The sequence below is a fragment of the Verticillium alfalfae genome, genomic scaffold (assembly GCF_000150825.1).
Source record: "Verticillium alfalfae VaMs.102 supercont1.6 genomic scaffold, whole genome shotgun sequence".
NCBI classification, from domain to species: Eukaryota; Fungi; Ascomycota; class Sordariomycetes; order Glomerellales; family Plectosphaerellaceae; genus Verticillium; species Verticillium alfalfae.
In genome coordinates this window covers 1,325,182-1,336,802 of record NW_003315033.1, presented here as the reverse complement: position 1 = coordinate 1,336,802, position 11,621 = coordinate 1,325,182, and the positions used below count along the sequence as shown (strand labels likewise).

The 11,621-nt window shown below is 57.3% G+C and overlaps 4 protein-coding genes across 4 annotated transcripts in view; 2 read left to right on the top strand and 2 right to left on the bottom strand.

Moving 5' to 3' along the window:
- Positions 1–2,806: 2,806 nt before the first annotated feature.
- VDBG_05504 (IQ calmodulin-binding motif domain-containing protein) lies at positions 2,807–6,672 on the top strand (the record flags this gene model as incomplete). Its single annotated transcript, XM_003004345.1, has 4 exons — positions 2,807–2,896; positions 3,479–4,777; positions 4,989–5,030; positions 5,092–6,672. 4 exons carry the CDS (start codon positions 2,807–2,809, stop codon positions 6,670–6,672), a joined length of 3,012 nt encoding a protein of 1,003 aa, XP_003004391.1.
- Positions 6,673–7,381: 709 nt separating this feature from the next.
- Positions 7,382–8,050, bottom strand: VDBG_05503 (predicted protein; the record flags this gene model as incomplete). Its single annotated transcript, XM_003004344.1, has 2 exons — positions 7,382–7,917; positions 7,981–8,050. 2 exons carry the CDS (start codon positions 8,048–8,050, stop codon positions 7,382–7,384), a joined length of 606 nt encoding a protein of 201 aa, XP_003004390.1.
- A 517-nt stretch (positions 8,051–8,567) lies between these two features.
- Positions 8,568–11,360, top strand: VDBG_05502 (aminopeptidase; the record flags this gene model as incomplete). Its single annotated transcript, XM_003004343.1, has 3 exons — positions 8,568–8,688; positions 8,750–10,682; positions 10,733–11,360. 3 exons carry the CDS (start codon positions 8,568–8,570, stop codon positions 11,358–11,360), a joined length of 2,682 nt encoding a protein of 893 aa, XP_003004389.1.
- A 140-nt stretch (positions 11,361–11,500) lies between these two features.
- Positions 11,501–11,621, bottom strand: part of VDBG_05501 (mannosyltransferase) — a gene marked incomplete at both ends in the record, with an annotated part of 1,732 nt that continues 1,611 nt past the window's right edge. Inside the window, one exon of the mRNA XM_003004342.1 lies at positions 11,501–11,578. Coding sequence (XP_003004388.1) covers positions 11,501–11,578 — 78 coding nt within the window. The remainder of the gene's footprint in view (positions 11,579–11,621) is intronic.

Genomic DNA, 11,621 nt, shown 5'->3' with positions numbered 1-11,621 from the left:
AGCAGAGTGGAAAATGAGAGAATCCCATGGCGTCATAGGATGCGCCGAACCTTGGAAATCCATGTCTCTGATTCTACATTTCAGGTGCTTGCTTCTCTTGGCCCTGTACTTATCCACACGCTTCTAAGCCCGCAACGCAGTTCAATGTCAGGTTCATCTGATCAGAGCAAGCAAGTCATTTCATCTAGGCCTGTACGTGCAGTATGGAACACAGACAGACTGTTTTTCGATTTCTTTTCAAAACGTCGAGAGACATTCAAGACACCAGACATTCCTTCCATTGTTACCAATACCTTACCCCGATGAGCTGGTGGTCCCCTCGGATCTCACTGGTCCTTTCTACCCGAGCCTCGTGCGCCGCAATGACGTAGACAGTTCTCGTGCGCTCTGGCCATTTTAGCCCTCCTCCTCCTGCGCAAAACTGCCCCCAGGTACCCGCGTCCCGAAGCTGACACCCACGTAGGTCTGTCAGCGGACACCTGTGAACCTTAAGCTGCTAAATTTGGGGTTCCTCGTTGGTTCAATCCCATCCCGCCCCCGAAACCCAGGCAGCCTCCTTATGTACCGAAGGCCGCGACATCATCTTGGACACTGGCATTAGGCCCGGAAGTGAAACCCCCATTCATCATTCCTCTCCTGCCTGCCCCCTTTTCAAGACCCGTTGACGGCCAGGTCGCCAGGGTCCTCTGGCTTCTTGAACCGGACTCCACGGCACCAACGTGCTGTCTACCGTACGCATTTACCCCACCCTGCCTGTAGATGATTTGGTCTCGCATCTCACATGCCCAGGGCTGCCACACTGATCTTCAGGTTCTAGACCCATGCCGACCGCTTGATCAGCGCTGATGCCGCCAAAAACAGCTCACACTGTACGCCCACTCTGCCAGCTATCCACAAGTCGCTACTCCTGATGCGAACTCTTGTTGGAACAGAACAGCTTCTTTATCACCCCCCTCTCATCTGGTGGTGACTGGCCACATCTGGCAACAAGTGACTCGACACAACGAGCAAACGATCCACGGGTTGGTGTACGTGGGAATGTTGGCCGTTCTCCGGGGTGCATCCCGGTCCCTGCCAGTCATCATCTCAACGTCACAATCCGATCATCAGTAAACCTTCCGGCCGGGTGCTGCCGCTGGTTTCAACACCTCAAGAAGAGACCACCTCGGTCGTCCCAGGTCTTACACGCTGCTACGAAATGCGTCTTGCGGTCATGGCTACAGTCCGAGCCGTGCACGAGGCCAGGCTCGCGGCCGTTTGTTGTGAGACGAGCTCCCTCCCTGCCTTTCCATGGCTGGTCGCCCAGATGTGCCGGCGAGTCAGTGCCGTTGGGAGACCAGTGACTGGGCCACGAGTAACGGCTCATACCGAGAGAAGTTAGCAGCTAACTTCCTTCTTCGCCTACGGTGTCACCCCGGCTGGGCGCTTGACATTCCCCCCCCCCCCCCAATCTTCGAAGGCGAAGAACGGCGCTCGATCTATCAGGGAAACGCTTGGGGGCAGTGAAGGACTACCGGCTATCCCTAAACCGTTAGGTTTGTCTTCATGGTCTGAAGCATCGGTCGGGACAACGTGCCTTCATAACAATGTTCTGCAAACTCATTCTGTACTAGCGTGTTGCAAAGTGCCGGACTCGTAGTCCGTCAGACTGAACTTCTGTCTGGCAGGTTGCGCCGTCGAACCCGCAATTGATGGCGCTGCGCCTGAACAGTAATAGCTGCTGCCCCTTAAGCTCCGTGCCAAACAAAGAATGCGTTGATCCAAAGCCCAGCGGCTCACGACCGCCGTTTCGAGTCGCGAAGGGAAGCTGTGGTCGTCATTGACTCAGGTCAGGCCTTCGAACTCCATCCGCGGGGCGGCAAGGTTTCGCTGCACCACCTGACCCCCGCTGCGAGGTCGTTATGGGTCTGGCGACCGAGATACGCGTGGAACACGCAATGCGCTACTAGCGGTGAGGCATGGCGGCCAGAGTTGATCCGATCCAGCATCTTGACGGACGAACCAAGAATTTACTTACAAGCAAGCCTCTTGCCATACATGTACAGTCAGCAGCCGGAACCCATGAGCACGTACCGTAGAGCAGGGCTCAGCCTTATGTATTCATGCAAGCGAGAAGCGACCAGGGACAGCGCCTGGCGCGAGTCACCGCAGCGGTTCGCAAGCAGGTCGCTTGTGTAACAAACGATTCACTCAAACATCTTCATTACGCTTGAAGGAAATCAGAGGGCCGATAGCAAGTCAAGCTCGGGTGACGTGGATTCAATCTATGGTTGGAAGGGCCGGCTCATCAAACCCCACTGCGATGCAGCGGGAACAGAAGGGGACTCACAAGTGTGATGTGCTATAGACCCATGGAAAGCAACACCTGCCATCTGGCAAATCGCAACTGTCAAATCAGGATCAGTGATTCTGCCATTTCTGTTCTCCATTGCTGACAACGCCTTCACCCTCATCTGTTCCGTGTCAAATGCACGTGATCTTGCATCTTAACGGAAGCGCCCGATGAGATCCCCGGACGCCAGATCAGAGTGGATGTCGACAGATGGGGCAAGCATGACACCACGGGACCTTTCTGCAGGAAGCAGGTCTAGCAGTTCTGTCGCACAAATAAGCTTCGTAGTATTAAAACCCATCCACCCGCTTGAAGCAGGTTACAAGCGATTCGAGGCAAGCAGGGCGTAAAACCGTCCACTGAGATCCACGTTGCTGGGCCGGCGAACAGAAGCAGTACTGAAGGCTCCGAAGCGAAGCATCCGTTATCTGGTGTTTGAACGAGCAGCAGCGTTTCTTTGTCTTGTCTTACCAGATGGTAGTGGCAGCTGCCTGGGCTGCCCTGCTCCTTCCAGGGACATTTCAGGGCGGAGCGCTAGCGTTGTCACAGGGCATGGCGCGATGGGTACGGTGTGTCTGTCTGTCTCTGTAAGCAGACCGAGCAGACAAATGGAGGGCAGGTGTAGTCCGCATCCAGGGAACTGGAAGCTTCCGTCATTCCTTCCTTCGCTCCCGCGTCCCACACCAACCAGCATACCCATCCCCCAGCCTCCACTTCTTCACAACTGGTGTCTGAATCACCCCTCGACACCCGATCGCCGTTGCAGCCAGCCTTCGTTTTCACTTCGCATCTTCCTTGCCCTCATGCCGACCCTTTCAGAGCCCCATCCTGACTGCGAGCCTGGCTATTGACGACTTATTCTTCCATTATTCATTTGGTCACTCGCTTTGAAATCATCCATTTCGGTGCGGATCGGGTGCATCTCTCGTTTGCCTGACGATCCTCACCGAGTCCCCTTGTTGTTCTGCCCCAGTCCGTCCACGACGACCATCGCAGCCAGGATAAACATACCTACCTATACGCACAGATCGGGGGAAAGTCCGGACTGTTGCTTCTCCCAAACTCAACCTCGTCTATCTGTCCAGATAAGTCCACGCGCTCGTCACAGACAGATAGCCTGGACGCCTCCAAACCTCTCTGAAACAGCCCGGGCGAAGGTGCTGCCTCGATACTTCCGACATCTTTGATACCTTCGACAGCCTCCCTGCTCTGGCCAACATGTCCACATCCGATCCTGTTGATCCCGATTACATCATGGAGGAGGCAGTCGTATCTCCTGGACCGCTCTCGAACGAAGAAGCAGCCAGTGAAGTCAACGTGAACAACATAGACCTGACCATGCCACCAATCTCTGACGACGATGTTGACAACGATGATGCCGTCGGGCACATCCACACACCACCGCCAAGAATTGCCGCGCGTTTCTACCGCCCAACCCAGACCCGTCGCAAAGACTCGGCGGCATCCTCACGGCGGAACTCCATATCCTCCGCCCATTCGCGATGTTCGTCCGCCCACAACTACACCCGCCGCAACAGCGACGGCCACCAAAGCAAATTGATTGCCCAACATCTGCGGCGCACGTCGTTCCTCGAAGACCGCAAAGCCCGGCTCGCGGATCGTGCAGCCCACGCTGAGAAGGTGCGCATTCGAGCGGCCCTGGCGAAGGCGACGCCGAGAGGCACGTCCTCATCAGAAGAACGCGCTCTTGCCGCTCAACAAGCGCGAGAGAAGAAGCTTGCCGAAATCGTCGCCTCGTGCGCCGAGGATGTCAAGAAGGCGAGGGCAGTCGCTGAGAGCATGAAAGAGAAGCGAGAGACCGAGCTGGCTCGTGTCAAGGCACGGATGGAAGAGCGCATGGCCGAAGCCGATCGCCGGCGAGAGGAGCTGAAAAATCGCTCGGCCAGCAAACGCTTCCGAGGTCAGAGCTTGACGAACAAGAAGACCTCTCTAGACGTGCTGCCCGAAGACAACGATGATAAGGATAGTGGCGAGTTCCCGCCCTCTTCGCCGCCATCATCGGCGAAGCGGGCCAAAGCAAAGCAAAGTCCTTCGTATACCGAAGACGAGGCAGCAGGAAAGCTTCAATGGTGGTGGCGGGCAGTGCAAAGGAAACGTGCAGTCGGCGAGTTTGCCGAGTTAGGCCTTACGGTTGACGGTATCCGCGACACCACTTTCGACAGCGTCGTCGATCTGCTCGGCCAAGAAAGAGTTCTTCTGCGGACAGCTCGCATTCTGCGCATCTGTGGTTTGCAGGAGGGTCAACCTGGCTCTGTTGGCGAGATGGCAGCGGTCCGCACGTTCCTCAGCGCCTTCATCATCTTGGGCCATCCGGCTCAGGTCCTGAGCAACAAGGATGGCACAGCACAGCAGGAGCAGGTTGGAGCGCAGTTGCCCCAACCTATGCCTCACGATGATCTTGCTAACCCGCAGTTACAGGATCTCGTATCGAAAGCAAGGGATTTACTCATCTGCTTTGAAAATGTTTTTTCTCGCCTCAATGCGAGTAACAGTTATACGGCCCCAGCTTAGCTGCGCCAGGGCGTCTCTGAAGACTACGCCACGTTCCATAACGCCTTCATTGCGTGGAAGTCGCGTGACTCGGACTAGCTCGTGCAGTCATGTACTCCAGTCGTTGAGCTGACATGATTTGCAGACGGTCAAAGATAGTACCGACGATGCCTCCCCGAGCCGTATCGTGAGAGCATCAAAGACAATCAAGTCAAACTGATTGTGCGGATTAAGAAGCTAGCTGCCAGGAAAGGGGCAAGAAGATGATCGCCGATGCCGTGCGCCAGGCGCGCAAGGCTCGCGCCGCCAACAAACCCACTGCCGACATGAAGCCACGCGTCTCGGACAGCGCCGAGGGCTCTGCTACCGCCGCGAGTCTCGTCTCTTCGGGAGATCAGACAGTGACTCCGCCAGCGACACCACTGAAAGCCTCCACGAAACCCCAACCTCCACTGCCCATCGTGTTGCCGCCTGGTTTGAGCGGACTTCTGCCGCAGAACCGAGTTGTTGTACACGAACTGGCTATCAATCGAGAGTACCGGATTCCCGCCGATGAATATTGCGAGCATAGGGCGACCTTTCAGCAGCCACTTTTTGAGGGCATGCGGGCTGAGCTTCACTCCAACGAATCGGAGGCTGGCTTCATGTACTTTGCGACAATGATGCGATACTTCAAAGAGTCACTCCAACGACTGGTACGGCCAGGGGCATTCATGCACAAGACAATCGGCGAGGTCCTTGACGTTGAGCTTGCAGAACAGCAGTTTCAGATGGGAAGCTTTTCTTATGAGAAATTCTTCACAGCGGTTTCTTCTCTGTTGCCTAAGCTCTGCGCACCTTATCGTGACGAGGAGTGCAAGGATCTTGTGACAAATAAACTCCATCAAGGCACCTTGGTGGATCGAGTAGAGGCGCTGACAGGCTTCATCGACGTAATGTTGTGCGACTACGTCAATTATATGTTATCGACGGCAGCCCCGCAGCTCATTGAGTCTGGACCGCAGTACGAAGCCAAGAAGTTTGATGAAGCCCTGGAAAAGGGGCATCACAAGCTGACGGCAGCTGTTGAAGCGTGGCGTTCGGCACGCCTCAAGGTGCTTGCGGAAGCGAGCAAACGCGACCCTGAAGGCATAAACCATGCCAAGAACAGGCCAACGGCCGACAAATTTTACGCGCAGATGATGGTCGATCTCTTCACCCAAGCGCTGCCCATTCGAGAGGAGACGGTGCCGGAAATGCTCCTCTTGGACTACAAGAGGATGCAGAGACTATCACTGGCGTCACAGAGGATTGTCACTGCAGCAGCGATTCTTCTTCAATGCAAGAACATACTCAAACGCGACGTGCGGTCGCCGTGGAAGGCGGAGGCGGCTCGGATCATGCTGGTGCTCGAAGCGAAGCATGACAAGATGGAGACGACGGTACACGGCGTCATGGTGGCACTCGAAGCAGGACGGACGATGCCGGCGGCGACCAAGACACACCTACAGGCGCTTGTTACCAAGGTCGTTCAGGCAAGCCAGGACTCGATCTTTAATGGGGCCGAACCGCAGGAACCGGTGTTGCGGCTCCTGCTGACGCGACTTCGTGTCCACATGTTTGCCAGGCTTGGCGCAGGGTCAGCCAGCGAGAAGGTCAAGGCAGCAAGCACAGCTGGTGAGCGTTTGGCGGGGCTCGGGCTTGCCGAGTTCGCGACGCAAGTCCGAGAGATCGTGGACGAGCTGGCACGAGTCGGAGCCGTGGACCGCGCAGCACATACGAAGTGGTGGGAGGCGGTTTCGGAGAAGGTGCAGCAAGAGGAGGCGGCGACCAGCACAACAGTGGCATGATTTAGAGGCATGAGCCTCATGGAAGCGTGACGTCTATATCGAGAATCGGGTGTTTTTTTCCTTTGGCAAGCGGAATCGGTCTGTGTTGCGGTACGGCAGGGCTTGTTGCGGAATACGGTTTCCATGGGCTGGGGCGTTTGGGCAGGGTTTCAGGGTTTTGTTTTTCCCCGGTTGTAACGAACATGGACATGCATGGGGCAAGGGATGAGAGCAAACGATCATGGCTTCGTACGCGGGACAATCTATGGGAGACTGACAGTAGGAGGATGAGGAGGAGTTCAATGAGTCGAATCATGGACATGCTTTGGAGGTCAGGACGTCGGGGAAGGCATGCTACGATTTGGTGGATTGACCAGGTGTGCGTCACTTTGACAGCAGCGTTATTTTGCATTTGAATGAACAAGCCAGCGTTCTCCTGACGAGGTGTTCGCATGAGAGCTGGCAGCGATACGACTCGTCCCACTTGTGATGACACTGAGTAGGTAGGTAGTCTATACCTAAGGTTCGTTCTCCCAGTGTTGTCAGAACTCCGTGTGAAGTATGCGGACGTCGGGTTCACACTGTTTCAGGATCAGCTCGGCCTGTGCCCATTTCGCACGCTTGCATGTTGGCCAGTCGCATCTCTTCATCAATCGGAACGACACCACCTCAAGATCGACTACAAACAGGGTGACTTCGGCACTGGATGAGCGTCACCATCAATTTGCATTCACCATTCCTCGGTTGAAGAACAGCAGCCCGGCAACGTCTTATTCCTGCCAATGGCCCACGTCGGCCTTCTCAGCTCGAGGCTGGGAGCGGCTGGGTGGCTGTCAGGGGCGAGGCTCTCGTGCGTCTCTGCATCGGCATCCGCGTCTGCCATCACATCTTTGTGTGGAGCCGTCACGCACACGCGGTTTTCCCAGCAGTTTTCATCGCCCGTCACTACTTGGGCGCCCGCGACACCGCGCTCGGCTCCGACCGGCTCGACGTCGCCATTACACAATGAGCTGGCGGTGGCGGCACGGCGGCACGGCGAGCAACTGAGGTACGTCCATGAACCCGGGGCAGACCTGAATCCAGACCCCCAGAGAGACAAAGATACCCCTGGGATGCCATCGTGGCAGGCAGCACCTAGCTCTTTGGTGCTCCCATGTCCACAGCTCGGCACATTGTGGACCCCCGGCGGTCCACTGATAGTGGCATGGCGGAGGCTCTGCTCTGAGGCCTTTGCTAAGCGCAGGGCACTTTGGGTACGGTGCCTACCTAAGGTACCTAGGTAGGTCGGTATGCCGCGGAGGTCTCAGCCGCCTGTGACGCTCCCCCTACCTCCCCACAGGTAGGCTGTCGACCGACCGACCCTAAGCAGCCTGATGCGCCAGCACTGGATTCCCGCCATTGGGTACCTTCCTACCCCATCCATTCATCGTATTCATCTGAGGGCATCCCCTGCCCGCCCCCCTCTTGCGTGCCGAGTGGCCCGGTGAGAGAGCTCTCTGCCTTTAGCAAGGTACCTTACCCTACCTAGGTACCTAAGGTAGGTGTAGGGTGCAGTGCGGGTGTGGGTCTCGGTCTCGATCGCCATCTGCCCCTCCTTTCAAATGCCCCTCCCTTTGGGCTGGGCTTAGTAATATGGCTTCTGCCTTTTGGTTCTCGAGCTTTAGCTGGAAGAGATCTTGGAAATCCCTCCTTTTCCCAACCTCACTACATCCCCACCTTGCTTATATCTGCAATCGTGCTTTCAGAGTATTGCGTTGTCCACACCTACTTCTCGCCTCCGTTGTCTCGAGCTACCGTTCGGGATTCGTCTTGCTGATCCCTGGTCACGTCACTCTAGACCTCCCACCTCGCCTCGTCGACACTGCTCTTCCGTCACCACATCGGAATTGGCATTTCACGCCAGTTCTTTCGGCAATATGGCGGACCGCGATGTCCTTCCCGATGCCATCAGGCCCTCGCACTATGTCGTCTCCCTGCGCGAGCTTGACTTTAAGAATTGGACCTACCAGGGAACCGTCAGGCAAGTTGCCAACCACCGTCCCCGATCGCCCTCGCCATGATGACGCCTGACGCTAACCTCCGTGCAGCATTGACGTAGAGGTTGCCAAGCCCACCAAGGAGGTCGTCATCAATGCCCTCGAGCTCAAGCTGTCCAAGGCTTCCGTTACCGTCACGCAGAATAAGTCCACCGAATCGTACGAATCCGCCTCCATCTCCCTCGATGAGAAGAAGCAGCGCGCTGTCATCGCCTTTGACCAGGAGATTCCTGCCTCTCAGAAGGCTTCTGTCCTCATCCACTTTGAGGGTATCCTGAACAACGACATGGCCGGCTTCTACCGCAGCAAATATACCCCCGCCGTCACACCCGCTGCCTCGGTCCCCCGCGATGACGAGTGGCACTATATGCTGAGCACCCAGTTCGAGCCCTGCGATGCGCGTCGCGCCTTTCCCTGCTTCGACGAGCCCAACCTCAAGGCCACCTTTGACGTCGAGCTCGAGATCCCCGACGACCAGGTCGCTCTCAGCAACATGCCCGTCAAGGACACCAAGAAGACGCGCGATGGCTTCCACCTGGTCTCCTTTGAGACCAGCCCCAAGATGAGCACATATCTTCTCGCCTGGGCCATCGGCGACTTTGAGTACGTCGAGGCCTTTACCGAGCGCCGCTACAATGGCAAACAGCTGCCTGTCCGTGTCTACACCACGCGTGGTCTCAAGGAGCAGGGCCGCTGGGCTCTGTGGCATGCGCCTAGGATCATCGATTACTTCTCTGACATTTTCGGTATCGAGTACCCTCTGCCCAAGGCCGACCTGCTCGCCGTCCACGAGTTCTCGGCCGGCGCGATGGAGAACTGGGGTCTGGTCACCTACCGAACGACGGCCGTCCTCTACGACGAGAAGACGTCCGAGCCGCGCTACGCCAACCGCGTGGCCTATGTCGTCGCGCACGAGCTCGCCCACCAGTGGTTTGGCAACCTTGTCACCATGGACTGGTGGGACGAGCTGTGGCTGAACGAGGGCTTTGCTACCTGGGTTGGCTGGCTCGCAACTGATCACCTGCATCCCGAGTGGCAGGTTTGGCCGCAGTTCATCAATGAGGGTATGGAGATGGCGTTCAAGCTGGACAGTATCCGTGCCAGCCACGCCATCCACGTTCCCGTCAAGGACGCCCTCGATGTCAACCAGATCTTCGACCACATCAGCTACTTGAAGGGTTGCTCCGCCATCCGCATGCTCGCAAACCATCTAGGCGTCGAGACCTTCCTCAAGGGCGTGTCCAACTACTTGAAGAAGCACCAGTACGGCAACGCCAAGACCGAAGCGCTCTGGAGCGCTCTCAGCGAGGCCTCTGGCAAGGGACGTCAACAAGCTCATGGGCCCTTGGATTTCCAAGATCGGTCACCCCGTGCTGACCGTCGCCGAGCAGCCCAACCAGATTTCGATCAAGCAATCGCGCTTTCCTCTCTACCGGCGATGTCAAGCCTCAAGATGACGAGACAACTTGGTGGATCCTCTCTTCGAGCTCGAGGGCAGAAGGGTGTCAAGGGAATTACCTCGTATTGCGCTGGAGAGAAGGAAGACATCATCACTGACATTGATTCCGAGTTCTACAAGCTCAACTCTGGCGCCTCGGGCTTTTACCGCGTCAACTACCCGCCCGAGCGCCTGCTGCAGCTGGGCAAGCAGCTCGACCGCCTGTCCATCGAGGACAAGATTGCCATCATTGGATCCGCCGGTGATCTCGCCTTCTCGGGCAACGGCACCACTGCTGCGCTCCTCTCGTTCATCCAAGGCTTCAGCAAGGAGGACAACTACCTAGTCTGGAGCCAGGTGCTTGACTCCATCGCATCGGTCAAGTCCGTTTTTGGCGAAGACGAGGTCATCAAGAAGGGCCTCCAGGCCTTCACCCTTAAGCTGATCGACGAAGCCGTTGGTAAGGTCGGCTGGGACTATCCCGAGGGCGAGAGCTACCTCGCTGGTCTGCTGCGCAAGCGTCTTATCCTCACCGCCGGTGTCAACGGCCACGCTGGGTACGTGCCCCTATTCTTTCGAGTGATGCATCCTTGCTAACGAGTGATAGCGTCACCGAGGAGGCTCTCAAGCGTTGGAAGGCCTATGTCGAGTCGCCCGAGTCGAACCCTCTCCCCCCAGCTCTGCGCACGCCCGTGTTCCGCGTGGCCGTCAAGCACGACCCCGTCAAGGCGGTCGAGGTGCTCAAGAAGGAGTGGTTCACAACAAAGTCGATCGATGGCAAGGAGGTCTGCCTCAGTGCCATCAGCGCGGCCCCGCGACACGGAGCTCGTCAAAGAACACGATCCTCCCCTTCCTCTTCAATCGGGTCCCCGCCCGCGGCCGGCCTCCGAGTCGGTGGCCCTCGTCCGAACATGCATGTCCTGGCCTCGGGTCTCGGCGCCAACGCGTCCGCCCGCGAGGCCCAGTGGCAGTACCTCCAGGCCCACTGGGACGACTGCGTCGTCAAGGCCGGCAACAACGTCGTCGTCGATCGCCTCGTCTCCACGAGCCTGTCCAAGTTTGCCGACGCCGACAAGATCCAGGAGATTGACGCCTTCTTCGCCGGCAAGGATACGGCCGGCTTCAACCGCACCCTCGAGACGGCCAAGGATAAGATCCGCGGCCGCGCCGCCTACCGCCAGCGCGACGCCGCCGCTCTCAAGGCGTGGCTCGCCGCCAACGGCTACGCTGCGTAGGCGCGGCGTTGCTGGGTCTGGCTGTAGTGGATATGGCATAGCCGCACTGCGCAGGATACCAATGCACGTCCACGAAACGTTTTCTAGTCTCCTCGCCCTGCTCTTCTCCCGTGACGTGTGCGTTTTGTGTGCAATGTGTCTTAACGCCTAGGAGGCTTGTCCCATGCTTCGCTCTGCAGAGCTTTGGCATTCAGGCATACTACCCTAACACTTCGCTTCTGCCACGAAAAGCGTCTCATCTTCACAGGGAACACATATCAG